Here is a 27,492-nt window from a genome sequence, read left to right on the forward strand (position 1 = left end):
CATATATATATACATATATATATATATATATATGTATATATATTATCAGTTGCTTGATTTCTAATTTGGTTCTCGCCTTAGCTTCAATAAGCAAGATATATATTATAAATAAATAACAAGAAAACGATCTATTGTACTATCACTTTTTCTTTTTGACCTATACACATGCTACATATAGGTTACTCGATCTTTCAGTATTGCAGAAATATTTATCTAAATTTAAAAATGTTATTACGAAAATTATTTTAATTTCCAAAACTTAGCTTAAGAAATCTGCTAATATTAATTTTAGCTTTTTTCCTCCTGAATTTCAACAACTCTTGCAAATTTCCTCTCTTAACTAAATTTTTGACAAAAAATGTCACGTGAAATGCAAAACCTAACAAAAAACCTCCTTATGTTAACATTTTTAACAGAAATAACACGTATCATACAAATAATTAGTGTCGGTGAGTCATTTTTAGTATACAATTACTATGTTAGCTCCTCCTCGTTTAGTCACATAGAAGTGCAATTACGCTTTAGGAGTTGTCATTTTTTTTACTACACAAACTTTCTCTTAATTTACTTGGCCTAATGGATCTTGGAGGTTCTTCAATGGCGGTCAACAGTAACAACAAAGGTAAAAATTTAACAAATGAAGAAAATTTACAAGAGTTGTTGAAGTTCGAGGAGGAAAATGACTGGAATTACAATTTAAGAGGTATTCTGTGACATTGCATATAGTTTGGAGGAAAACGAGTAATTTGTCCCCTTTTCTAATTATATACCTACGATCACCTACTAAAATTTATACAAAATAAGAGGTGCATGGTAGCTAGCATTTCACTAACGCTATTTAATTAATTTACTTAAAACTGATACAGAAGATTTATACTGGTTATTTACGAGCATATTGGCCCTACTGACTATACAACTAACCCCCATATCTTTTGTAATGCTCCACCGAACAAAAAGAACTTAAGTCTCAAACTAAATCCTGCAAAAACAATATTGCAAACTAAATGCTCTTCATAAAATGTCTTAACGACCATTTTCATTTCCCTTTGTCCAGCCAAGAATACTGCTGTAAAAAGCTTTAATAGTACCACCCGGTAGCTAGAACAAGAATATGCAAAATATCAATTCATATAAATCTTCAAAAGCATATGAAGTGATTATTATAACATGTCCAAAAAAAAAAGGAAAAAAAAATAAGACATGGGGTTTCATTCACTCTTCAAGAACAAAAAAACCAAACGACCATGTTCATGGAAATGGCGACCATTCAAGCAGCTCAAAACGATATCATTCTATGTCAAATCCAAAATGTTCAAGAACAATGCCAATTTCGTTTTAGCACCCCGTAAAGCCGACAAGCTTGCTACCATTTTGGACCATTCGTGGTCGCAATCGAGGTGCTTATCATCGTTGGCAGCCAGTGCAGCAGCAGGGCAAGATCAGATCTCGAAAAGCGGAGAAATGTCGCTCGAGAATGCAGCACAGGCAATAAAAAAGAATAGGCTGTTCTTCGAGCCGGGAGGCAACACAAACTCAATACTAGGATCGACTAGGTTTTCGTTCCAAGACTGCGTCGTGCACGCAATCGAGTCATCCGATCCCTATGCCGGTTTTAGGGTTTCGATGGAGCAAATGGCCGAGGCTTACGGATTGGTCAAGACTAATAGCGTAGAAAAGGATAACTGGGAATACTTAGAAGGCCTACTTTCATGGTACTTGAGTATGAACGAGAAGAAGAACCATGGATTTATAGTTGAGGCATTCATAGACATGTATGCCGGGCTTCCTTCTTGCCCTAGTTCCTGTTATTTCTCTTATAATGCATCTGCTTCTTCTTCGAAATCCAAGGATTGGTGGGAGATTAACATTAACGAAAGCAGTCTACGCGTGGAGAAGGAAATATCATGTCCAAAATAATTCTGAAACGCATTTCATGATATATCAGTTTCTCTCTGTCTCTCTCTCTCTCTCTCTCTATATATATATATATATATATGTTATGGTATTACTAGCTAGACTGTTTTTTTTTTCTTTCTTTTTTTTTTGTGGGCACTAGCTAGACTGTTGTCTGTATAATGTAATTATACGTAACTATGTTAACAAGTACTATGACCTTTTTTTCTTGTTTTAATCATAAGTGGACTACCAACAATGACTCCGACTTTGATAAAAAATTAGAGAATTAGAACGTCCACACCTATACTTAGAGCTATATATGTGTGTGTGACCCTAAATACATGTATATATGGTTGAATTACACTCGCGTATGAACACAAAATGTTAATTCACTTTCCCCCGATGTAGATGATTTACTTCCTAGGATTCTATAGTCTTCGATCCACGAAGCATTAAAAAAAAAAAAAAAAAAAAAAAAAAAAAGGGGAGAGCGTTTTAGCGTTTTGGTCGAAAAGGAAGAAGTGCGATTGACTTCTTATGTAGATATACATAGATATGTATATATACATAGGTAATATATATATATATATATATATATATATGAAAACCACTTATAATTAAATAATAAATGATAGAATTCTAAGAAAAATGTTCAAGTGGGGATATATTTGAGGAAGATGACAAATAGGCACAAATTAAAAGATAGAACGTTTCTGTTTTATCTAAACAAAGAATTTTGGCATTTTTCTTTCCTAGTGGCTCGAGCATGTTGATGTTGAAGAGAATGCTGAATCTCAAAAATATCAATCTCAAATGTGTGAGGCCCGGAGAGTCTTGTGTGGATCTACTGAATGATGACTCTTCTGAAAATCGAAGTCTTAAAGTGAATTCCACAGCAGCAAACAACAATTACATGATTACTTACTCAAAAAGAGGCAGATTTTTCTTCGATTTCTTAAGAAAATTTGTAAGTCTTAATATCGTGAGAAAAAATTTAAACAATCATTTGGAGAAAACAAAGTCATCCTACTAGCTTATAGCTCATACTCAGAAGGGTTTTAAAATTAGAAAAGCTTAGATTTTTCTAATGGTTTTTTTTTTTTTTTTTTTTTTTTTTTGGGTGTTTTACGCTTCATTTTGTTTTGCTTGCATAATTTGATTTTGGGTTTCTTTACCTTTTATGCTTCTTTTTAGATCTTTTCCTTTTTTTCTAATAAAATATTTGCTTATTAAAAGAAAAGGATATACATTTGAAAACATAAAGTTTACCAAAAACCAAAATGTTCGTTTTGGTTGAAATCCTTGAACAAAGGATTTATATTTCTTGTATATGTAGCATTTTGGTTTATACATTCCTGTTGAGTATATAACCATCGTTTCTTGCTAAAGTAGTCATTATATAAAAACTGTTGTTGCTGTAGGGATAGTAAAGTAAATAATAATCATTAAAAGTTTAGTCTTTAGGGAGATCAATATAAGCACCATAAGCTTCAACATAAGGGATTGAGGTTCCAACTTAAATAGGTTAACCTTAGTGAGTGGAGTAACTCGCTCCCTTATAAACCTATCATAGTTCCAGCTTGGTAACACCTCAGGTGGGGAAAAAAATGACTCTTGTCACTCTCATAAATCAACAATGGAGATCATGTGATTCTCATGAAACTATCATCAAGTGTGGATTGGTGTTTGTATTTTTGTTTTTAAGGTATGAAATATATTTCCAAAAAAAGAAAAAGAAAGAAACACCACGAGAGGGGAGCATTGTAAATTAACTGAAAATGAACCCAGAAGATCATATAATTAAAGGCAGAGATATCTGATCTAAAAAAAAAAGGTAAATTCGATCCAATTGCACACAAATTAAGCAGCGGTACCAAGTTTATAATGTGTTATATAAGTGAGACCATTGACAAAGGCATGCACCAAATTACACAACCAAAAAAAGTAAATTACTGAGACACAAAAATTTAACAACCAAAATAGATGGCCCAGCCACTGGTCCACTAGTCTTACAAAAAAAACTACTAAAAATCACAGCTAGCTTACTTCTAAACATTGAATGAAGCCCATATTGGAAACATTCCACAATTAAATGCAAAAAAAAAAAAAAAAAAAAAAAAAAAAAAAAAAAAAAAAAAAAAAACCATTCTCACACTCTTCTCTTCCCTCTCATTCACTATACAATTTCAGATCTCATTTAAAGTTCCTGCCCCATCTACCATTATTGTTTATAATTATATGTGCATCCCACAGACCAAAACCCCAACTAGGATAGATCTCTCTTCATCAATTTCATATCTATCTCCACCACACATCTTCTTTAAAGCTCTTTTTGATCATAGATCTCTTTTCTTGCTAATTAATTAACATTGACCAACCAACATGAATAATAATTATTAACAATTAATAATAATAGTAATATTGTAGGCCGGGACCTTCCCATGCAGCTTCTTCTTCTCTTCTTCTTCTCTTTCCTCCCACGTGCGAATTCAATGCCCTCACATGGCCTTCGCACGTGTACTACAACGACAATCTAAACTCTCATGATCATGATCACCGGTACTTTTCTTCGACAGCCTCTTCGAAACGACGTCGTTCCAGATCTCCGTGAAGGCGCGGACGATAATCTCCCTGTGAGAAGGAGAATTCAGTTCGAGAAAGCACCTCAAAAGCTCCTGAAGATCTTTCTTAGCGTAAATCTCTTTCTCAAAAATCATCTGCTTCATCGACTGCTTGAAATCCTCGAAAGGGTCGTCGGAGTCCTTTACGACGGCGATGCAACTGTCGTTAATGCTTTTCTTGTTCGGAATCTTCTTCTCGAGTGCGACGTCCGAAGAAGGAAGAGAATGAGGCGTCATCGATGAGGATATTGATAATTCGGTGGCGGTGTCGTCGGTCGTTGAAATGCCGTCGTTTCTTCCTAGGCAGGAGCTCGATGAGGAGGAGTCCGCCGGGAGATCTGTAGGGTTTTGGTGAATTGAGGTTTTGGGTTTCGGGGTTGGCTCAAATACGTCGGAGAGTTTTGGTTTTCCGCAGCCACAATTACCCCCATTGGCCTTGAAAATGGTTTTTAGAAGCTTTTTTGATCTGTTGGACGACATTGAAAATATTATAACTATATTGAGAATTTGAGAGTTAGAATTTATCACTCTCCCTCCTCTTGTTCTTTCTTTCTAGTTGTTTCTTGACGATATTTTCTAGGTAGAGGATGAGAATACTGGCTGTTTGGGGAGAGAGATTTTGGAAAGGAAAAATGGAGAGAAAGTTTGTTGAAGAGGAAGATTTTGAATTGAGTAATATGGAAATATAGAGATGTTTATGGAGATATTTAAGGGATGTGACGTTGGGAAGGGACTTTTGGCGATAAGATTCGTTATTTCATTTTTTAAATTTATTTTTTATTTCAACGTTTTTTTGGGGGATAATTGTTTATTTCATTTTTCATTTCAACTTGTCTATGTAACTATTCTGATAATGCTACAATATTGATTGCGTACGAGTTTCTTTTATCGATCTGGAAGGAGAATATATTTTATGACGTTGATCCGAGATTCCTGAATGATCAAAATACTACGGGGATGAAAACGGGTAGGAATATGAAGAGCTAACCTTTTTTTTTTTTTTTTTTTTTTTTTTTTTTTTTTTTTTTTTTTTACTTTTTTGCTTAATAAGCTAAATTTGTTCTTCAATTAAACTTAAACCTACACCTTGTTGAGCACTTTTATTAAATATATTATACTGTATTTAAAGAAAAGAGTAAATAAAAGTATTAAAAGGGCAATGAATTATCTTGAAACATCTCTAAGCCTCCAATTTAAGGTATGGAAGTAGTCATAGATTTAGATTATTGTAATTTCACACAGTAAAACTAAAACCACTATAAATTAATACTTTTTAAGACCAAAAAAAAAATCTGTCAATTATGCAATTATTAATTAATGTTTTATTAATTTATGAAAATATTCTTTATTTTTCCAAAACATAGCATCTGACATCCTATTGTAATCAAGTAAATTTAAGAACTAATTAATGTCTATTATGTGTATCTTATTTAAACTAGTAAAAAAAAAAAATTACATTTCCTTGTTCAATTACTCTATTACTCTATTTTATGAACATTTGACCAAACAAAACTCATATTGAAGTATACAAAAGACATGGCACGAGTTTTACAACAATGGCTTCCCTCAGAAAGGTGTAAAGAAAGAAGCTATATGACTCATGAAATGCGTAAAGCATTGTTTCAGTTAAAAAAAAAAGAAAATCCAATTGCACTCAGAAACAAAGAAAAGTTTACTCGAAAGTGGACTTGAGATCTGCTGTGATATTTTTCTATCCCATTGGTTGATAATTTGACAACCCATTTAACTTCTTAGGCAGTTTTATTATTAAGTATTTATTATGTGGCCAAATTTTTAAACTTAAATGATATGGCAAAATAGTATTGAGCAGACAAACTAATGGAACTGAAAATTCAAGACAGCAGTTTTGAACTCTTGCAAGTTAGTCAAGGGATAATATCAACTACGATTGAGCAAAACTGGATACATATTACATGAAGCTGGGCTCCTAGACATAGCATAGGAATTCTGTTGCATATATTAGTAAAATCATTAGTTTATATAGTACATGGGTCCTATGTCAAACTCCAAGTGTTTTTGTAGTGTAAAATACATTTCTCAAACTATTAATTAGCATGTTGCTCCCAAATCAGGAGGGTAAAACAATGTTAAACGAATGTCGTCAATTTATCGAGCATTCATTTATCGAGATTCTATTGTATCAATATTAATTGTAGATGATTTGTTACAAAATCATGCGTGTGCTTGATCTTTTGTGTATTTATTTTTAATGTAATTATTTACTGAGACCGGTGCACACTATTTTTTTTAGCTTCATTAGAGTTTATTAAGATAACTAGCTGTATGTCGCGTTTCTTATAATTAACTTCTATCTATAGAGATTAGTATTTGTATTATCTTTTCATATTTTGAACATAGAGAGAGAGAGTGCACACTATTTTTTTTAGCTTCATTAGAGTTTATTAAGACAACTACCTGTATATCGTGTTTCTTATAATAACTTCTATATCTATAGGATTAGTATTTGTAGTATCTTTTCATCAGACTCGGAAAAATAGCATATGACCTGCCCCAATTAAAGTTTAAGAAAAATGTTGGGCGTGTTTGGAACTCGTTTCAAAATGACTTTATTTTTTGTATGAAAATAAAAATGAAAACGTTTTCAATCTCACACATAAATTATTTTTGAAAATGCGTTTAGTAGTTTTATCAAGAGATTGTTTTCAGTATAAAAAAAACTATTAATGTCTTTCTCTCTCTGCTCGAGAGAGGAGAAAATGAAAATAAAAAATAAAAAACGACTAAAAGTCATTTTTTATTTCTCTCTCATTTTACAGTAAACTAAAAAATCATTTTCGTTTTCGTTTTTTGCCTTTATTGCGTCAAACGTCATTTTGAAACATTTTTATTTTTTCTCTCTTGAAAAACGTGAAAAAAATGAGATCAATTCTAAACACGGTCGTTATGATCTTTAGAAAAGTTTCGTCTCCAAATTAAGCATGAGAGAAATTGCATTAAAAATTCAAGCATGATAATGGAGAAAATGATTGAGGAGGGTGCCTTATTTGGCAAAAAGATATTGCAGATACCAAAAAATAAAAAATAAAAATTGAAACTTCAAATTATTTTGAAACCCTCCCATGTGACTGAATTCTTCTTCTTGGAATAATATTTTTAAAAATTACAAGATTAGTCTTGTTTTGTTCTACATCAAAACACCAAGAAAAACTGCCTTTGACCATGTTATATTTGGCTTCGGCTTCGGCTTCCGCATTTTTTCTCCTTCAACTCTCGCAGTCTGTGGCGTTCAATATTACGAAGCAAAACGGCAGATCCTGCGGCGGCGTTTTATTTTATGGAAAAATTAGGTGCATGGCTAATTTTGACCATCTTTTTTTAAATTAATGTCTCTTTTTTTAGGTTAATCATTGAAATTTTTTACGTAAATGTTGTTTTCTACAATAGTTAATTGCCGATATATCACGGTTTATCATTGATACACAGGTTTATTACTGATTTATTTGTTGATTAAAATTAGTTAAAAATTAAATGATATTGATCAAACAAGTGACACACCACCAGAACATTCACTGATAAAACGACAATTTTCTTAATTTTACAAAATGCCAGCAATTTACAAAAAAATATCTATAATAAAACGACCCCTTTTGCACATACGCGTTTATTTTATTTTTCTTTTCTGGAGAAATATGTAAATATCAATAAAAAGTGCAAAAGGGCCAAACTTAAGTAATAGAGAACAGAAAATACATTCTAATGAAGTAAATAACACCCTTTTTGAATGATTGCGAACCAGAGAAGATCGTTGCTAAGCCGAAATACACAAAATTGATTAAAGATCGATAAAAGAAAACTATAATTTATAAAAAAGAAAAATATACGGAAAAAAAAAAAAGCAAAATTGTCTAAAAGAAACGGAAAAAAGAAAAGTATTTCGTCCTAATTCCCTTTATTCCGTTGATTCATGATCAGCGTGTTCTCGTGGTAAACTCGCCCGCAAATATAGCCATGCAGCCTTCTGAACAAGACGATTACTGATCCGGATTTCATGCGCTGTTTGACTAATATTTCTCAAAACACCTTCTTTCAAGTGGCGGCTTCTGTGGCTCGTCGGCGGCAACAAGTCCTTCAGTGAAGTGTACTTAAACCGATCATCGTCACTGCAAAAACCGATATCTGAGTTGGTGAAATCAGAATTGGCCTTCTTTTCGCCGTCGGCTCTTGGGGTTCCTGAACGAATCTTCTTTGCCATGTATTATCGTTATTCTTTTGTACGTCCAAAAGTGCTCTTTGAACAAACGGGAGTAATTATTGTGCCTGGATTTTAGGGTTGTAGAGATTATTGAAGAGTTTAGAGAGTTTAATATTCGTGTGGAAGAATTATGTGTGTGTGTGTGTATATATATATAGGGCGCTAAACCTCCTTTCATTTGGACTTCTAGTTCGAATCGAGTTTGGATAGCTATGAAGAACTGTGATCTTAAAGGAAAAATTTCAAATAGATTAATTTAAAATAGTGATTCTTAATCATAACTATATATCCCTTTAATTTAAAATAGATTAATTTAAAATTTTGAACAAAAAACGATACTGCACAATGAGGATGATATTAGTTTCATTTTGAATTTTAAGGATCAACTCTAGAAAAATTTCAAATATATATATATATATATATATAAAAGATGCGACTTACTACTAGTACAAGTAGATTCGGTAGGTATCATGAATTAATTACATATGAGAGAATATCGAATAGGGTCTATAAACCACGATAGTTTAGTAATCGGAATAATAATAATAATAATAATTTATGGTCTTTTGGTAATTCATAGATTTGAACAAAAAAAATTGAATAAAAAATTTAAACTTTTTTTTGATGGCATGCTCTTAATCAACTTGTGTATACTTTAATGTTCAAAATTTTATACACCTGTTATATCAGCTAATTAGTAACTATTATTTATTTATTTAACTTTAACTTGTGAAAGAGATTCAAACGCTAACTTAATTTAACCAAAGTCTGTAAAAAAGCTAGCTAATATTATTTATTGCCAACGAAAAAATGTTTATTTTATGAACTCATAAATTATATTTCATCAGAGAGAAAGAGAGAGAGCAGGTAAGAAGGAGAACAGTCCAACTGACTACTGGAACTGCGGTTGATTTTTAAAATACATCAACTCGCTCGACGTCGACCGATCTACATGATGGTAGAGTCTGTGTTAGTATTTTCTTCTCTTTTTTTAGTCGTAGGTGGAATAAAGACAATCAATTCATCAATGTTAGTTTTGTTTCCGCCCACCAATCTCTAAATCTGTGTGGGTTTTGGTTGTTTTTATTGATTTTGGTTTTGCTCATCTACCAATCTCTAGATCTTTTTTCAGGATGGGTTTAGTATTATTTTTCATCTTCTGTATGGTTTTAGTGAGATCTCCTGATAGTGAACTTGATCCGGAAGAATACCGAATTTTAGAGATCGGTCATTGTAGAGAGTTTGTTACAACCCATTCAGGAGAGCCAACTGTGGAAGGAAAACTAAAAGAATCCGAAGAAGTGCTCCAAATTGTGTCCACATTAGATCTTGAATCCTTGAATTAGGACGTCAATGAATCTACTAATTTTAATTTTTTGTATCAAGTTTCATGTATTGAGGTTTCTCTAAACTTTATCTTTGTTGTTAATGAAATGTTGTTTTGCATTAAAATAAATTATATTTGAAAATTTCACCAAGATATTATATCTTTTTCCTTAGTGAGCTAGAATTCCTACATGTATGAAAAAAAAAAAAAAGTATTGTTAATAAAGATCCGAAAAGAGATTTAATAGTAGGATCTAAAAAATAAAATAAAAATAAGTCTCTATTTATATTATAAAATTGTATATTTTACATTATTTTTATTTTAATATAATTTTAATCAGATTAAACGATTAAAAATGCGTACTTAGTTTGGGATCTCATTAGAGAATGGGACTCCAAAATTACAAGAATATTGGTAAAATATCTTTCAATCAAAAATTGGTAATGAAATCCACTTATTAACCAAAAAAACAAAACAAAAATTGGTAAAATATCTAAACCTCTTTTCGTTCTTTTTCCTTTTTAAGCAGGGCAATCTTTTTCATGCTCCCCTTTTGATTGGTTGTGCCTCTTATTTTATTTTGTTTTAGTTTCTTTCTTTTTTTTTTCTTTTTTTTTTCTTTTTTTTTTTCCTTTGGGGAATCATGTCGCTACGTGTATCCTTTCATGACCATAACTTTCAATGGCGATGATTATTCCACAGATGACAGGCACAGAAAGACTAAATTGACCCCGAGGAAAATATGGCTCGCCGCACAAAATTGAAGAGATAAGAATGACACACTCCCTAATTTTCTCAATGGCAAGGGGTAATACTGACCAAAAGGGAAATGAAAAAGGAAAAAAAAAGTAGCGCAACTTCAGTTAAATTTATTTGTTTAGTTCCGAATTGGGAAATTAATAAAATGTTCTCTTCCCCGTTTTGTTGATTTATTCGTGAGAAAATCTTTGGACGGCCAAGAATGACAACAGCAGTACTAGTCCCTCCCGTTTGCTCTGCTTCTTTATTGGATAAAGGGCAGCTGAGACTCCGCCATTGTTGTTCCCCAATTCAAGCTTTTTCGCCTTCTCAATCATCTTCTTCTGACGTTAAACGCTTTAGAATTAAAGCCCTCAAAGAGAAAACAGAGGAAATCAAAAACCCCACTTCTTCTTCTTCTTCTTCTTCTTCTTCTTCTGCTGCTGCTGACGAAATTACCAAAAAGTACGGTCTCGAGGCTGGTCTCTGGAAGGTACCCATTTCTCTGCTCTCTCTCTCTCTCTCATGAATTTCCTGTAGTAATTTTTGTTTTCGTTCAAAACTTTTCTACTTTCGCTCTTTCTAGTTCTGGTATTATATTTTGAAATTGCAAGAGAGACGATGGAAGGCCTCGGAAATAAATGATTTAGATAGGAATTTTGATTCGAACTCTTTACTGTACAAATAGATTTGTTCTTAGCTGTGGAGATTTATTAGTTCTATTGCGTAGAACAGTAAAACTGCAGAAGCTAAAAACAAATTACAAGAAAGAGCTGTTGCTTTATTGTTTTTTGGACAACTTTTTTTTTTTTTTTTTGTGCTTAATTCACCTGTTTAGAAACATGTTTTAAACTGTACGCTTTTTGTTCCTTTAATTTTGCTATTCGGCGGGCTTATTTTGGCCGTTAAAAAAAAAGGTTATAAGAGCAAAAGCGACCTAATTTTTCTTGTCTAAAAAATCTATTAATGTCCAGATATTTAGTTCAAAAGAGGAAGGAAAGGAAGATGGGGAGAAAAAGAAATCGAAGGGCGATCAAGCGAAAGAGCTGTTGGCGAAATACGGCGGAGCATATCTGGCCACATCCATCACTCTCTCAATCATCTCCTTTTCCCTTTGTTATGTTCTAATTGGCGCTGGTGTTGATGTCCAAGCTTTGCTGCAAAAGGTACCGAGTACAGAAGAAATAGGATTGGAAAAATATGGCATAGCTTTTCAATTGATGATGAATAGCATATATATATATATATATATATATATATATAGTTTACGAATCTTATCCTAATCTAGACAAACAAATCTTATCGTAATCTAAAATAATTTAAACTTGAAACAGAAACAAGATCTTAAGAAAATAAACACAGCAAACAAGATCCTAATAAGATAATCATAGCATTTGAATTTAAACCCTAATTAGTTGAAATTGAAAACTTAATTTAAATTATGATTCTCTCTAACACCGAGATATTCAAACAAGTCTTATTATGGATTCTTTTTTCTTTTTTCTTTTTTTTTTTCTAATTTTATACAGAGCAATGCTATTTATCATTATTATTGACACCACCATTACTGATTGAGTAAATTGCATTGTTGTACTCTAACGGTGTGTTCGGTAGGGTAGGATGGAAAAAAGAGAGGAAAGAAAATAGTGGAAGGATTTTGTAGAAGAAAATGAGGAAGGAAGAAAAATAAAAATCTATGAGGCCTACTAATTTTTAATCTTTCTAACTTTGAAAAGAAAAGAAGAGGGAAAAAGTTTGACAAAAAAATGAAATGTAAAATAATAATTTTAACATTCACCGTTCATTATATTTTTATTTGTATTGGGGTATTATTGTAAAATGTTTTAAATTTAACATTTTCTTTTCATTTTTCTTTCTCTTCTACCAAACAACATGAAAGAAAACCATTTTACTTTCTTCACTTAGGTATTTTACTTCTCTTTCTTTCCTCTTTTTTATCCATCCTACCAAACATAGCATAAACTATTTGATTTTACATAATGAATTCTAAACTTTTAATTTTAATAAATTACACTCTAAATTTTAAAATCAGTTGCAATTAAAATTCAATAGCTAATAGAGTAATTAAATTAACAATTTGAGATATGAGATGCACACCATATGGTTTGAAAAAATGGCGATCTTTGTTTTTTTTATGCCAATTACATATCTTAAACTGTCAATTTGATAACATCATTATTCATCGACCTTAATTGTAACTTATTTTAAAGTTTAAGGTGTAAGTTGTCAAAATTAAAGGTACAAGATGCATTATGCAACAGTGCAATTTACCCTTATAACGCCATGAAATCTTACAGACTAGTTGATGATGCTACTTTCAATTCACTATGTGCAAAAATTTAAAACAGAGACCAAAATCAAGTGAGGAAAGTATTTTAAACCATCAAATTAATCAGTTTTGCGTGCTTTCTCATTTTGATACGAATTTGCTCAATTCAATGTCATGTGTTTTTTTTTTTTTTTTTTTTTTGCATCAATGCCTTTCCTTCGGGGGTGCTTTTGTAGGTAGGAATCTCAGCTGACGAGACAGGAGAGAAAGTGGGAACATTTGCTTTGGCTTATGCTGCACACAAGGCTGCGTCTCCCATAAGGTTTCCTCCGACCGTTGCTCTCACTCCCATTGTTGCCAGTTGGATTGGAAAGAAGGTCGAAAAGGAAGACTAGTTTTTGTACCACTTTTCTTCTTCCTTCAAAATCTTCCAAAACATACGAGATTTTGCACTTTACTCGTACTAATGTAAACTATTCAACAAATATCAAGTTCTTAACTGATGAGAATTTTAGGAGCATTTTCTTCCAGCAATCAATCAAGCGAATAATTAGAGAATTTAAACACACAACCATTCTGGTTTCAGCTAATAGTATTTGCTAATAATCAATCACAATCAAGGAAGATAAACCAAATTATGAGCTACAGATAATAGTGATGCGGAAGGCAATTATGCGAAATAACTATGAAATCAATCACAAGTTTACCATGCCTAAAGGAAAATAAATATATCGATTAATTTCATCAATGGCCCCCAAATTTTGTATCTTATTTCAATATGTCCCCATAATTTTAAAAATGGTTCATTTCACCCTGAATTATAAAACAAACAAAATGATGACATGACACTATTTATACTTTTATAAATACTCCCAAATTAATAATTTTAAATCAATTTGCTCCCCAAATTTATACTTTTGTGTCAACTTATCCCTCAACTTTTTAAAAGATAAGGGGCAAGTTAACACAAAGTCAATAATTCACGAGACATTTATAAAGTAAAATTAGTTCTAGGGGATGTTTTGCACTTTTCATACTTCAAGAGCGAAATGAACTTTTTTTGACAAGTCAGGGGGCATACTGAAACAGGCTATCTTTGGCATTACGGAATTAACCCTCAAGATAATTATAACAAGAGAGATAACGACAAACAATTAAGCATAAAACAGTTGACAGATATGAACTTACCAGTCCCACCTGCTGATCAGGAAGGAAACTTTGAATTCAATTGTCACGTGCTAAATTGTGCAGCAACAAGTGGTATTTACTTCAATCACCTCACAACATTGTCAAGAAAAGAGATATACAGATAATGCACCAACTGTCTTTCCGATCTGGTTCTTCTACACTAAATTGTTAACGGTACCATCATTTTAACTTCCCTGATCACTATCCGAATTCTACTTTACCCGATGTCTAGCAGCTAGTCAAAATCTAGAATGCAACTAATATACACAGATACATAACAAATTGTAATTTTTAATGGCCACTAGATACATTGTTACGTATTACTTAACCTGTACAATGAGTCAACTACCTCTATCTCCAGCTCTCAAATTTCCAGAGTCATGGAACCTTCCATCCAACCTTCACAGCGAACAGCATAGGCGTGTAAGGGGCGTGGTTGGACATCATAGGTTTCCTGAAAGACAAGCTCGTGAATTTCCTATAGAATAGCAAACACGATATTCTATTAGAAGTTTTAACTTCCAGATCGATTATTATTAGAGGTGGTTTCAACTCCCGTAGGATTCTCATGAGAAGGCGCCACAGTCAAATTTGGACTTTGGGGCCTTGGCATGCTAGCATTAATCATTGCATAGTCGTCATGAAACCCTAAGTCGCTCCATTCAACTGCAGCTATAGTTGAAGTGTTAAGAAATTCAGGATTTATGCCTACTGTTATTCTATCAGTAACAAGTTTATGATAAGCAAATAAAACAAATGCAGTAGCAAGATCAAAAAGACGAGGATACGATCTGTTCTCCACATGTCTGTGATACTAACATCAGCATCAGTTAAGAGCCAGTAATCCGCATCGCTCTGAACAACGCAAGAAAACATCGATAGTTAGTTTACTATACTGAACATATTCCATAATGTGAAAGGAGCTCATGCTGAAGATTCCCATTTGTTCTTTTCTTTCTTCAAAAAAGCTATTGAAATAATTCTGTAAGCTATCACATCCCTATGCATCAAGGACAGACTTACATCAACATCTGAGGGAACAATTTTCATCATCCCACTCATTGAATCTTGTGTGGCATTAGGATCCACACCAATCCCATCATCAAATTGTGGCTGCGCCTCGATGTCCTCAGCTCTATTCTCTACAGTTATTGATGTTTCTGGGTTCTCATTAATCCCTGAACTTGATGGAAAGTTTGTAGGGACCTGAACCCCATTAACCTCCTCAAACTTTTCTTCAAATTTACTAGAATCAGGGTGGGAGATAGAGCGAGGTTAGTAACTTGTCCTAATTATCATTTATGCAAGGATTCCAAAAACCTGCATATAAGAGGTCAACTAGATTTTTATGCAGAAGCGGTAATACCTGACAAGGTAAACATCTATGGGACCCATTGCACTCCTTAGGACTATCCTATATCTCCTTTGAGGATAATCCACAGCCTACAAAAGAAGTGTGAAGCTTAAATGAGGAATATGCATGTAAATAGAAACATATATTGAAAAATGTATATTAAAAAAAAAAAAAAAAGAGGAAGAGAGAGAGATAAACATATGAAAGCATAAACTGTTATTAAATCTCATTTACTATGGGAGTACCTCATCAGGATCTGGGACTTCAAGCGTGGTGCCATGTGGAGCCTTAATTGCTATCAAAGTTTCATTCTGTTAGATCCAAAATAACAAGGTCAGTTAACGGAAAAATGCAGTTTAACTTTAAATGAAAACGAGAAATACAGAGTGATGAACAATGCCAACCGTATGAGACACTAGCATGCAGACTGAAAGAACAAGGCGAAACACATATGAAAATTATGCAAAGACAACAAACCAACCTGAAAGCAGGGTAAACTCTTTATGTCTTCTTCAGTGACAAACAGCCATCTGAGATAGGAAAAAAATTATTGAAATGATCATGCCAATACAAATGATTGGCTGCTAGTATTACCAACTAGGGGAGAATGTTAAAAAAGATGAAAACTTACCTTTGATTATTTTCATCTTCACTCAGGTCTCTCAATCTTTCTTGCATTTGTCTGCCAGATTTTATAAGCCTCTCAGCACAATCCAAATATTGATCTAAGAAAATGGTGTGGAACTGAAAAGAATTAATCAAATAACCTTATTTTCTCATCTAATCTGTGCTCTTCGATAGATAGGTTCTCAACTTCTGCCTGCAAATAAAAAATGTTTTCATAAGACAACTTCTTAACGATCTGAATATGATTTTTTTTCCCCCCACATTGCAGCATTTGACCCAGAGGTGAAAATTCAATGAACAATCTACCAGCGAAAGGTCTATTAAAGTTCTACTGAGACAATCCCAGTGATCATGCATATTAAAGAACTGCTCTGTTAACTTATATCAAAATTGCTTAAAGAATGAAATCAATAATGCATAAAACGAGTACGGTCCAGTATTAAGAATGGTAGCAAAGTTAGCAAACACTTCAGAAATTTAAATAAAAGGGAATTGCAACATGCACGCACAGCAAGCATATTGATGTTCACTCATAAAAATTTTGCATTCATGCTGCTAAGCAAAGTTTGAGCCACCCAAGCCATGGCAAGAATCAAGAAGCAGGCTCTTTGTTTTCCGTACCTGTAGGCTACCATAATTTTCATCTGCATCCCCTGTCCTTGCCACCTCAAGTCCCCTAAAGAACCAATCGGTCAAATCATTAGTTTTTAAGTAAATTCTCAATTCTCAGCTTTACCTTTGTAATAACAAATGGCATCTAACTTCCAAAAAATCTAAGAAACAGTTTTTAACTTTCCGTACTTCCACTGAATTCTATTTTTGAGTTTCTTCTCTATGAGACCAATTCCTTCCAGGACATTTGTTATGTCATATATTCGTCTCTTTTGCACCTGCAAAGAAAAAAAGAATTTTTACAAGACTTCACTATAGAAGGTGCACCACCATAACACACACACACACACACACAAAAAAAGGGTCACCTCTAGAGTATCAGCAGCTTTATTTAGATCTAGTATACCATCTTCTGCGTGTTTGATCAAATTGATGAACTTTTTGGTCAAGAGACCTGAACAGAGATCATAGAATAGGTTGTTATATGCATGCTCTATAGCACTAAAAGCCTTCTGTAAAGTTAAGGTTCTATAAATAAACAATTGAAAAAAAAAAATAAAAGAGCTAACAAAAGCATAAGAAAGAATTCTCTTACCGAGCGAGCTGTCATAACGACAAGGACCAGCTGGGGTAAGGTTAGTGCCAGAGGGAGAACCTGCCAATTTTACAGAATGAATGTCCCAGTAGATGAAGAGAATTATAGTGGCAGTAAACTAATCCATTTGGTCATGTTAAGATTACATATATATATTATAGTTCTACCATCTATATATTATATATATATTATATATATATATATGGTAGAACTATAATTTAGATTTTGAATAAGAAAAACGTACCAATATTTGAAACGGGGGTTTGAGTTTGAGGTCTAGATTTACTGCACTTTGTAAGCCTTGATGTTTTAGTTGGCTTTCCCGTTTTTACTGATACAGGAGTCTGAAGGGGGCTGTTAACTACTTCGGTAAATCTAGGACCAGCTGTTCTATCACTAGATTCAACTTCATGATCTGTCATGTCATTCTTCCGCTTTAACTGCTAACAGACGATTTAATAACCCCGGAACACAATTAGCAAGAGATTAAAATATAAGCAATAACTGTAAAACATGCATAGTTCAATTCCTTTAATTATTTGTTTTCATTTTTGTTAACCTTTAGGAAGCACGAGCCTTTTTGTCATGCACCAGGTAGGTAGCCTAAAGGATTGAACCCCAAACCATGTTGAAGGAAATTATAGCCAGGCCAATCAACTAAACCCTAACGTTTACATGCAAAATTCCATTCAACATAAGAATAATGACAGAATATCCAATAGAGTGAGGGAAAAAAAAACACGCATGGGCAACAGGTTTTCTGAACTCATTAACTGAGAAAATATTACCATAGATATGCACACTGCTCAGAATAAATCCAAAGGGAAGCGTAAGCGATATAACAGAAACAATAAAAACCACAAATATTTAAAAAAGCTTATAGATTGGATCAAAGCTAATCATTTCTATATTATTTTTTCTGTCAAGAAATTCATAATTACGCTGATAAAAAGTAGAGATGCATATCAAAGTGAAGTACATTTTAACATGAGCACGGAACCACGTGAAAAAAATAAAAAAATGAGACACCATCAAATGCTTTAAAGCCTAGGTAAGGCTGAATTAAATTTATATGTTTAGGTTTTTCTAAGTAGGTGCAAGAATGCAACACATATTGTTATTTTATGTAAGTGAAAATACAAATTACATTACTCAAAAGGACTGTGTTCAGAGCTTCACTCCAAGGAACCACATCAGAAGAAAGAATAATCACAAACCACAAACTATTAATTGAGCAAAAGAATCACAAACTATTAATGGCCTCATATATGTTAGTTGTTTCGGGAACTATCACTATAAACTACTAAACTACTAAACCAGACAGAACCCTCTGTTCCTAATTAAACTTTCCACAAGAAATTTCAACCAACTACAATCTTGACCTCCTCCAAAAACAGCTCCTATCCAATAGAATCCATGAAAAAAGATATTCTGACCAAAACCCTCCTCCAAGTACGATTTCCCCAGGCCATCTTTATCGCTTTTTTAGTATATAATAGTGTAGCAAACCATATTCTTGAGAAACTCCTAAAGGAAAAGACTGTAAAAGTTGAACAGAATGACATATTCAGGCTTAAAGCATCATCTCGTCCTTCGTTCTGCTTCTGTAAGATTATTGTTTCAACTTGCACGAGTGCCTTCCCTTCTTCATGCAGAAGATATTGGAAAGGTCACTTCACTCATATATTATTAGATGATGCTGGCCAAGCTTCGGAAACCTAAACAACGATCTCCATGGCCAACCTCTGCAACAAGGATACTGTTGTAGTTCCTGCTGGAGACCCTCTGCAATTGGGTCCAATAAAATACTCAAAAGAAGCAGAAAAATATGGCCTGGGCAAATCGTCTTGGAGAGGGTTTTTGAGTGGGAGTGATTTAAAGACATGGATGAAAACTACATAACAAAATTGGTTAGAAATTACCGGTGTCATCCCGAATTTTACATCTTCCCTCAACACTTGTCTACAAAGGAGCACTGATTGCATGTCAAGATGGCCTAAGCTCCACGGAAATTGTGGACTTCCTTCCTGACACAGAATTTCCTCATTTTTTTTTTCTTTGGCATCCAATGCTACGACAAGAGGGAAAGAAATAATCCCTCATGGTTTAATCGGTTCGAGGCAGGCAAGGCAATAAATATGATAAAGATACTGACAAAAACGGGGATTTGTGTGAAGAAGACATTGGAGTGATAACACGTTATAAACAACAAGTTCGCAAAATAAAGGAAGCTCTTGAAAACTTGGACATGCCTCCTATGAAAGTTGCAACCATTGAGCACTTCCAAGGACAAGAAAGGCCAGATATAGATCAACAGTTGAACACAATGAGATTTGATAGAAATCATTGTTTGGGACTTTTCAGCAATCCAAGAAGGTTTAACGTGGCTGTGGCCCGTTCTAAACAATTGCTAGTTATAGTGCAAGGTATGGCTTTTCTGCTCACTGATTTTCAACAATACTCTTGGAATGCATGTTTCTTGGTCGGAGCATCCCCATCACCGAACTTCATTCTATGTACTACTGGCAGTCGAATAGATATATTTGTAAATCAATTTCCACCAAATCTTCCAACTTCTCCGGAATAACACAACCCTAACTTGACTACTTAAGAATTATACATTATCATCCTGAAGAAAGTTAACAAATTTAGAAACAAGGGCATGAAAGCTTCTATCTTTGTCCTAAGTGTTAATCTTCCCGGGTTCTAGAAGCCAAATTTGTGACAATTCAAACGATCCCAACTGAAGATCACGGACCACTAAAAGCTAAAGCAGGTAATAAAGTTACTAATGTGAAGCAAGCATTAACAAAACTCAACAAATCTGAAGTTCAAGAACTAAACACAGTCGTCAATTTCACCAAACTCAGACATCTAAGAAGCGGTCGAAGCGGTCAAAGCAACTAAGCAAGCAGATCTCGACACAATTGTTCAATCAAAGATGCCAATCCCACTAGCAAAAAAAAAAAAAAAGCATTCTCGAGAGAAAAACAAAAAGAAAACAAAGAATGAAAGAAAAACTCACTGGGGACTTAACAATAATGGCCTCATCTTCTTGATCGGAAGTGAGCCGGCGGAGGTCAGGACCGAACCGGTGATAATTGGCGGGAACTGAAAACGGCGGCTTCATCGACGAAAAGGGAAGCTGCCGCTTCAATGGCGGATGCGCGATCTGCTCCGGCGGCTGCGGCAAGGAGTTAGACATGGATTGGCTCCAAACCGGAGATCGAATCGCGACTCGGAGAGAAAAGCGAGAGAAAGGAGAAGAAAAAAGGGGATCGGTTGAGAGGGTTTGGGGAAATTGGAGAAGAAAAGGGAAAATTGGAGGGAAAATTTTGATTGAGGAACAGTGGGGGAGAGAAAAAGGGATGAGATTTAGGGAGATCGGACGAGTGTTTGGGAAGTTTTGAGGGAAAATTGTAGAGAAAATAAAAGAAAATAAAAAAAAGCGGGAGAAAAAGAGAGAGAGGAAAGAGAGCAGAAAACGAGGGAAGGCTTGGTAAGGCAACTGGGGAAGGAGGGAATTTGGTTCGGATATAGATGTGGAGGGAAGCACTTATTTTTTTTTATTATTATTATTTACTTTTTTCCTTTTTTCATTTTTCTTTTTTTTTTTCTGAAGAATCTTTTCTGAAAAATTAAAGGCCTTCAGTCTTTTGCTAGATTAAAAAAATAAAAAAATAAAAAAAATAAAAAAAACCCGAACTACTGAGCAAAAAATATTATCATTTTTTTTTTACTTCTAGCAAAAAACATGAGAATTTTACTCTAAGGTAAGAAAAAAAATACTTTACTAGTGCCATTATGTTTTAATCCGTCAGATACATACAAGTTTTGTTAATTTTATATATCCTTTTATTTTAATTTGATTTAATCAAATCTTATGGTGCAACCCATATTTTTACTCCACAACAACTGGAGTCATCTTTTTAACTGTTGCATTAATTTTTTAACAATTAAATTTGTGTATAATCGTATTAAAAATTTATAATGCGTCATATAGAATTGCTCTTACTACAGATCTAATTGTTAAAAAATTAATCTAACAATAAAAAAAAAAGACTCTATCGGTGATTTTTTTTTAGCCTTAAAAATAAATATGTAATTTGATGCGACACACTTCTTAGAAAGCTTATTCTTTAAAATGTTGACTTTTGGGCTCTTTAAAGCAAAGATCAGAACGCATAAAGGTAACAAACAAGTAAATGTTGATAAATTATTATTTACTTGAAAAATCAGCCAATGATCCGGATCAAATAGTAAATGCACTAGCACATTGGCTTGTTGACGTATCTGGACATTTAGTCATAATCAAATAATGTCATTTTTGGTGTGACAGGTTTGGTTCACAATTTTAATTTAAATATCTAATATAAAAATTTAAGAAATGTACATTTATTTTTATACAAATATCCAGATTCATTTTGTAAGCCAAAAACCAAAGTTCATTATGGTAAAAAGAGAACTCATAGTTTAAAAGAAATCAATAACGATGTTTTTATTTTTTTAAGAAATACAACAACTATTATATAACATGTAAAATAATGTATCCTAAAAAATAAAATAATATAATACAATATAATATAGATATATGCCCACATGTTAAACGGATACTTGATTGACTTTCGTAAAAAGACAATGGAAGACCAACATATAGGGAAAATTGCAATGACTGGACGTTGTTTTTCCTCATCAATGAGGCACGTTTTTTAGACCGTTGGATAGAAAATTAATGATTCGATAAACAAAAATAGACGCAAGAGAATTACTTGAGTCACTTTTTTTATTTTTTTATTATTTTTTTGTTTGACACGTTGACTACATAGTGGAATTCACGTGTCAGTAAAAAAAATTTAAAAGAGGATTTTTTTTAATTAACAATGGAGTTTTTCAACTGATTAGTTTTTAATTAACAATGGAGTTTTTCAACTGATTAGACAACATAAATGAATGGATTCTTTTCATTAGTGTCCTGAATGTTAGAGTCATTTTCATATTGTCTTTCGAATTTTAAAAACTCTTATTTTACTTTATAAATTTTAAATTGTTCTCATTTAATCCTTTTTATAGTAATTTTTATTAAAATCAGATAAAAAAGAGAAAGTTAAGTGTGGTCATTTAGTTTTTATTTTTTTTTAACAGAAATCTAAGCAAAAAGACCTTATAACTACGTTATTCTCTTTTTTCTTTGTGTTTTAAACAAAAATTGCAACATAATGAGTTAAGTAGAAATAATTCAAAGTTCATGAAGGTAAAGTGAGAGTTTTTAAAGTTCAGAGGACAAACGAGCAAACTGAAAATGACCTTAAAATTCATAAGGTGTCAATAATAATAATCATAAATGAATTGATCGATGAAAAAGAAACAAGAATTTTAGAATTTCGTCAAATATATATATATATATATATCTATTATATAAAATTTGGTGAAGCAGGAAGTTGTCAACCAATTTTTTTATGTTTATGACTTTCGCTTTTTGTACTTTTTACTTATTGTTTACTCTTTTATTTTACTTAGGGCTTAAGAAAAAACAGTTAATTTGTGTTTTGATTTTTATCCTTCACCTTTTATATTACTTATTTGTTATCTACTCTTTTATCTTATTTAGGGCTCAAAAAAATGTTGTTTAATTTTTATTTCTATTTTTACTCTTCACCTTTTTTTATTTTTTACTTAATTGTTATCTATTTTTTTCTATTACTTAGGGCTTAAAAAAGAGCAGTTAAATTTGCATTTTCTTTTATATCCTTTGTCTTTAATACTTTTTACTTTCTTGTTATCTACTATTTTTTATTATTTATAGCTTAAGAAAAAATAATTTATTTCTTTTTCCAGCCTGTCACCTTTTGTATTTTTTTCTTTACTTGATATATACAATTTTTTTATTTAAAACTTAAGAAAAAGTTATTAATTTAAATAATAATTGTATTACGTGTTGAATGTGACTTTTAAATCATCGCACGTCAAAAACTACGTAAAGTTTTGTTAGTTTATTTACTTTTTTCTCTTACTTAGGATTATAAGAAAAGAGTCAAATTAAATAATCATATTTCTATTACATGATAAAATGATCGTTTTATCATTGTATTTATACTAAAACCTCATATTAATAAGAAATTTAAAATTTATTTACATCAAGTTTCTTTTTCATAACTTATTTTTAATGATATAAATGCATTTTATGTAAATCTTTTTCTTATGCTATGTTTTTAAATAATAAATAAAATATTCACCATTACTCATAACCTTTTAAAATTATTGTACTATCTTTATAACTCTATATATCTTTTAAGCTATAATTAATATAATCTAACAATTATTTAGAACTCATTTATCTACATTATAAAATATTTTTTTAATAAATAATAAATTTCATGCCCTTACTAGCATATATAATAAGCACGCTTGAGAGGGGGGGGGGGGGAAATATATATATATATATATAGCAAGGTTCGAATCGGCGATTTGCGCGCCTTTTGTTTGCGTGCAGTGCAGAAATAAAATAAGCGGGTGGCAATTGGCGCGTGGTTTACACGCGCCCACAAACGACAATTTGCTAAAGTGCCCATCAGCTTAAGACAACTGCTTGTCCACCACAACTTTTCTTACTTACTAGGCGCCAATCCCATTTTGATAAGAAACCACTTACCATTCGCCACGTAGGCCTGATAGAGCTTTTATTTTGAGAATACGGTCGGTAAAATGATTAGTTTATTATAAAAAAAATTTAAAACAATAAATTTTAAATATTTTAAATTTTAAACATTATTAAAAACTCAAAAATACTTTTAAACCTCTTTTTCCATTTCACACCTCTCCTAAGCATTTATTTTTAAAAAAATAGTAAATTAAATCATATTTTTTAAAATAGATAGATTATAGTCAAATCTACCATGACTGGGACCGACGACCTACGGCCCGGCTTCGGTGAGCATAGACTATTTTCTAGTAACTTGTGACCGTTTAAAACTGTATTTATTAGTAAATACTATATCTACCATTTAATATCATATTTATTAATAAATACCATATTTACTCGAAAAGCCGACCACCGACTCCGGCAACCATTTAATGCTTTATTTACTGGTAAATATCATATTTATCAATAAATACCATATTTATTAGTAAATATCATATTCACCCGAAAATTCAGCCACTCACTTCGATGACCGTTTAACACTATATTTACCAATAAATATCGTATTTACTAGTAAAAGTAAATATCATATTTATTAAAAAAATTCAGGCACCAATTCCGGCTACGATTTAACACTGTGTTTACTAGTAAATATGATATTTACCAATATATGTCGTATTTACTAGTAAATATCATATTTATTTAAAAATTTGACCACCGACTCCGGTGATCGTTTAACACTGTATTTACTTCTAAATAATGTATTTACTTCTAAATAATGTATTTACTAGTAAATATCATATTTCTTCAAAGATCCTGCCATCGACTCCGGCAGCCGTTAAACACTGTATTTACCGGTAAATATAACAGATTCTAAATTGTAACTACTAAAGTATTTACATGTAAATACAGTATTTACCATATTCAAAATTATTGTTACTAAAGTATTTAAAGGCATTACAGTATTTACTAGATGCAAACTTGTAAATACTAAAATATTTACTGGTAAATACAGTAGTTACCATATTTAAAATTGAAATTACTAAAGTATTTAGTGGTAAATACAGTATTTATCATATTCAAACTTATCGTTACAACAGTATTTTTAAGATATACAATATTTACCATATTTAATATTTTAACTGCTAAAGTATTGACTGTTAAATACAGTATTTACCGGATTCTAAACATAAATACAGACAAATCCAAAACAAAATTATTCTCATATCACAATCACAAACTCATATGTTAATATGAATTACAGTTTTACCATATTCAAACTTGAATTTAGTGAGTATTTATTGGTAAATACTTCAGTGAAAATGCACGATCTGGAATGACGATGAGCACCTCCTTCGTCGGCATCTTCCTCTCTCTATATTGATGCAGATCTCAAGCAGATTTCTGTCAGCAACATCATCGATTGTGTGGCTAGAGTCGCGAGATCCCGACGACGTCTTGCGAGTAGATCTTCACCACCACGAACAGATTCGACTGACGGAGACCTCGATGATCCTCGGTCGGAATAGCAAGGCAACAATTGGCTACTCCTCCACAAATCTTCTCTTGTTGTGGCATCGTTGGGATCGCCCGGAAGCTCGACGACAATGCAGATGGCAGATGGTAGAGGGAGAGAGTAGATCTAAGAAGAGAGAGAGAGTTATGGTGTAACGCCCCCAACGCTAAACTGGTCTAAGGCCGAATTTAACGAGGTGGTGCTACTTAAAACATACTTTTTATACTTAAAATAATGTCATTTTTAAGATGCGGAAACTTATGGTTGATTTCATCACATAATTTTCATAAAGGTTTTTAAACAAAATGAGTCAGTGTACAAAATGATTACAACCACAAATCTTAGACATTAAACAGTTATTCAAAAGCGACATAGTAACAAAAAAAAAAATATTTTGGGCCCATCTATTGTTTGGAAGTACATATAAGCAAGATGTCAGATGTAGAACTTGGAGTACTCAACCAACCTTGGAAATCATTTTTTATTCTTCGGTAACAACAACATCATCTGCATCACAAGGTAAAACTAATGAGCAAAAACTCAGTAAGTAGATTTTAAATAAAGTAAGTATATAAAATCTCTGTGGCTGAAATCTCTTTGTTAAACATTGTTCATAAACTTTCATACTTCTTAGTTTAGGTATGATACAGAACTTCAGTTCCAAGTAAGCCTCTCTATACAGGACATTCTCTAATTTTGGTCAATTCTCTTCTCTTAAACACTAAGCGAGGCTTTTAGAATCTCTTTCACTTGTGATCAACAAGAGACTTCCCACTAGTATTTTTCTCTAGTTGTCTCAAAGAGAGTTACTCTAATTTGGGGTATCAGTCTCTCGCACACCTGCATACCCAGCCTCTCATCCATATACCGTACCATAAAATCTCTTAAAACATAAAAACATACTAAGCAAATATCATAATCTCTTTCAAAATAGTTAATCATGAAAACTCTTGAAACATAATCATATAAGAATTTCATAAGAGAATAAACTTGCATAATAACAATTCTGAACAAGTTATTTCGTCAATTAGGTCTTGTGATGCAGTTTTGAAAATGCTTTAACTCTACTTACTTGAATTTTGATCACCACTTTACAAGCACAAACTAGCTGCTTGTGGGGAGCCTTCAATGTGCTAATTACCCTTTTAAAAACCATAGCTTTCAAAAATCACATTCATATCATCATTTAACAAAACACATAACTACATATTGTTATGAAAATTTCATAACAAATTCATCAAAACTCAAAATATTATGAGACCAGTGGCAAATAAAAGTATACTCAAAACTCTCTTTTTAGAGCTACTACATGATAGGTTTCAAAATTTTCAAACTAACCAAAAATAGCATGAAATTGAGATTGAAGTATAATCTCGTCAGGAAAATGATAGCTTTTCAGCTAAACTTATTAAATTCATAACTAAATGTAAAAAAATCCATTTACAGTGAGTCAAAAGCTCATGTAAAGCTTGTGATGTATAATTTAATAAAAAAATATAAGGAGACGTTTGGTAAAGGGATTCATACCATGATTTGAATCATGGTTCATGGTTCGCTACAGTGTTTTCTCTCACAAAAAATACACGTTAATCGAAAATTATTCTAATATCATGATTCTAATCCGTGAACCAAACGTCTCCTAAGATTAGTTAAAATCATAAATATATATAGCACGAAAATAGAATCTACATAAGTTGTACATAGGACTTATATTTGAACATTTCATCAAATACCTAGCATGCATATCTTAATCTTCAAAGACCCACTCTCAAATACATAAATCATCATCCTAATAAGAGTTTATCTTCAAATAATCATCAATAATCAAGCTAAAATCATTAATTTCACCAAGAAACT

At 32.4% G+C, this 27,492-nt stretch overlaps 4 protein-coding genes across 5 annotated transcripts; 2 read left to right on the forward strand and 2 right to left on the reverse strand.

Annotated features, from left to right (window-relative positions):
- The first annotated feature begins 1,200 nt into the window (after window positions 1-1,200).
- Window positions 1,201-1,917, forward strand: LOC21399371 (transcription repressor OFP13). Its single transcript, XM_010103727.2, has one exon. It carries the CDS (start codon window positions 1,201-1,203, stop codon window positions 1,915-1,917), a length of 717 nt encoding a protein of 238 aa, XP_010102029.2.
- Window positions 1,918-4,394: 2,477 nt separating this feature from the next.
- LOC21399372 (transcription repressor OFP6) lies at window positions 4,395-4,997 on the reverse strand. The gene has a single exon (XM_010103728.1). The coding sequence runs from the start codon at window positions 4,995-4,997 to the stop codon at window positions 4,395-4,397; it is 603 nt and encodes a 200-aa protein (XP_010102030.1).
- Window positions 4,998-10,969: 5,972 nt separating this feature from the next.
- Window positions 10,970-13,615, forward strand: LOC21399374. The gene is made up of 3 exons (XM_010103730.2): window positions 10,970-11,309; window positions 11,791-11,982; window positions 13,343-13,615. The coding sequence occupies exons 1-3, from the start codon at window positions 11,040-11,042 to the stop codon at window positions 13,499-13,501; spliced, it is 621 nt and encodes a 206-aa protein (XP_010102032.1). The 5' UTR covers window positions 10,970-11,039; the 3' UTR covers window positions 13,502-13,615.
- Window positions 13,616-14,346: 731 nt separating this feature from the next.
- Window positions 14,347-20,954, reverse strand: LOC21399375 (transcription factor E2FB). Of its 2 annotated transcripts, none has more exons than XM_024169285.1 (14): window positions 20,508-20,954; window positions 17,727-17,922; window positions 17,483-17,542; window positions 17,256-17,341; window positions 17,077-17,165; window positions 16,897-16,951; window positions 16,416-16,468; window positions 16,280-16,330; window positions 16,130-16,178; window positions 15,894-15,959; window positions 15,661-15,737; window positions 15,318-15,540; window positions 15,083-15,149; window positions 14,347-14,966 (listed from the first exon to the last, which is right to left on the reverse strand). In XM_024169285.1, exons 1-14 carry the CDS (start codon window positions 20,685-20,687, stop codon window positions 14,809-14,811), a joined length of 1,410 nt encoding a protein of 469 aa, XP_024025053.1. In that variant the 5' UTR covers window positions 20,688-20,954; the 3' UTR covers window positions 14,347-14,808. The 2 variants fall into 2 exon arrangements, with proteins under 2 accessions (XP_024025053.1, XP_024025052.1); XM_024169284.1 differs by having other exon boundaries at window positions 17,727-17,925.
- Between the last annotated feature and the right edge of the window lie 6,538 nt (window positions 20,955-27,492).

The sequence above is a fragment of the Morus notabilis genome, unplaced genomic scaffold (assembly GCF_000414095.1).
Source record: "Morus notabilis unplaced genomic scaffold, ASM41409v2 Scaffold133, whole genome shotgun sequence".
NCBI lineage: Eukaryota > Viridiplantae > Streptophyta > Magnoliopsida > Rosales > Moraceae > Morus > Morus notabilis.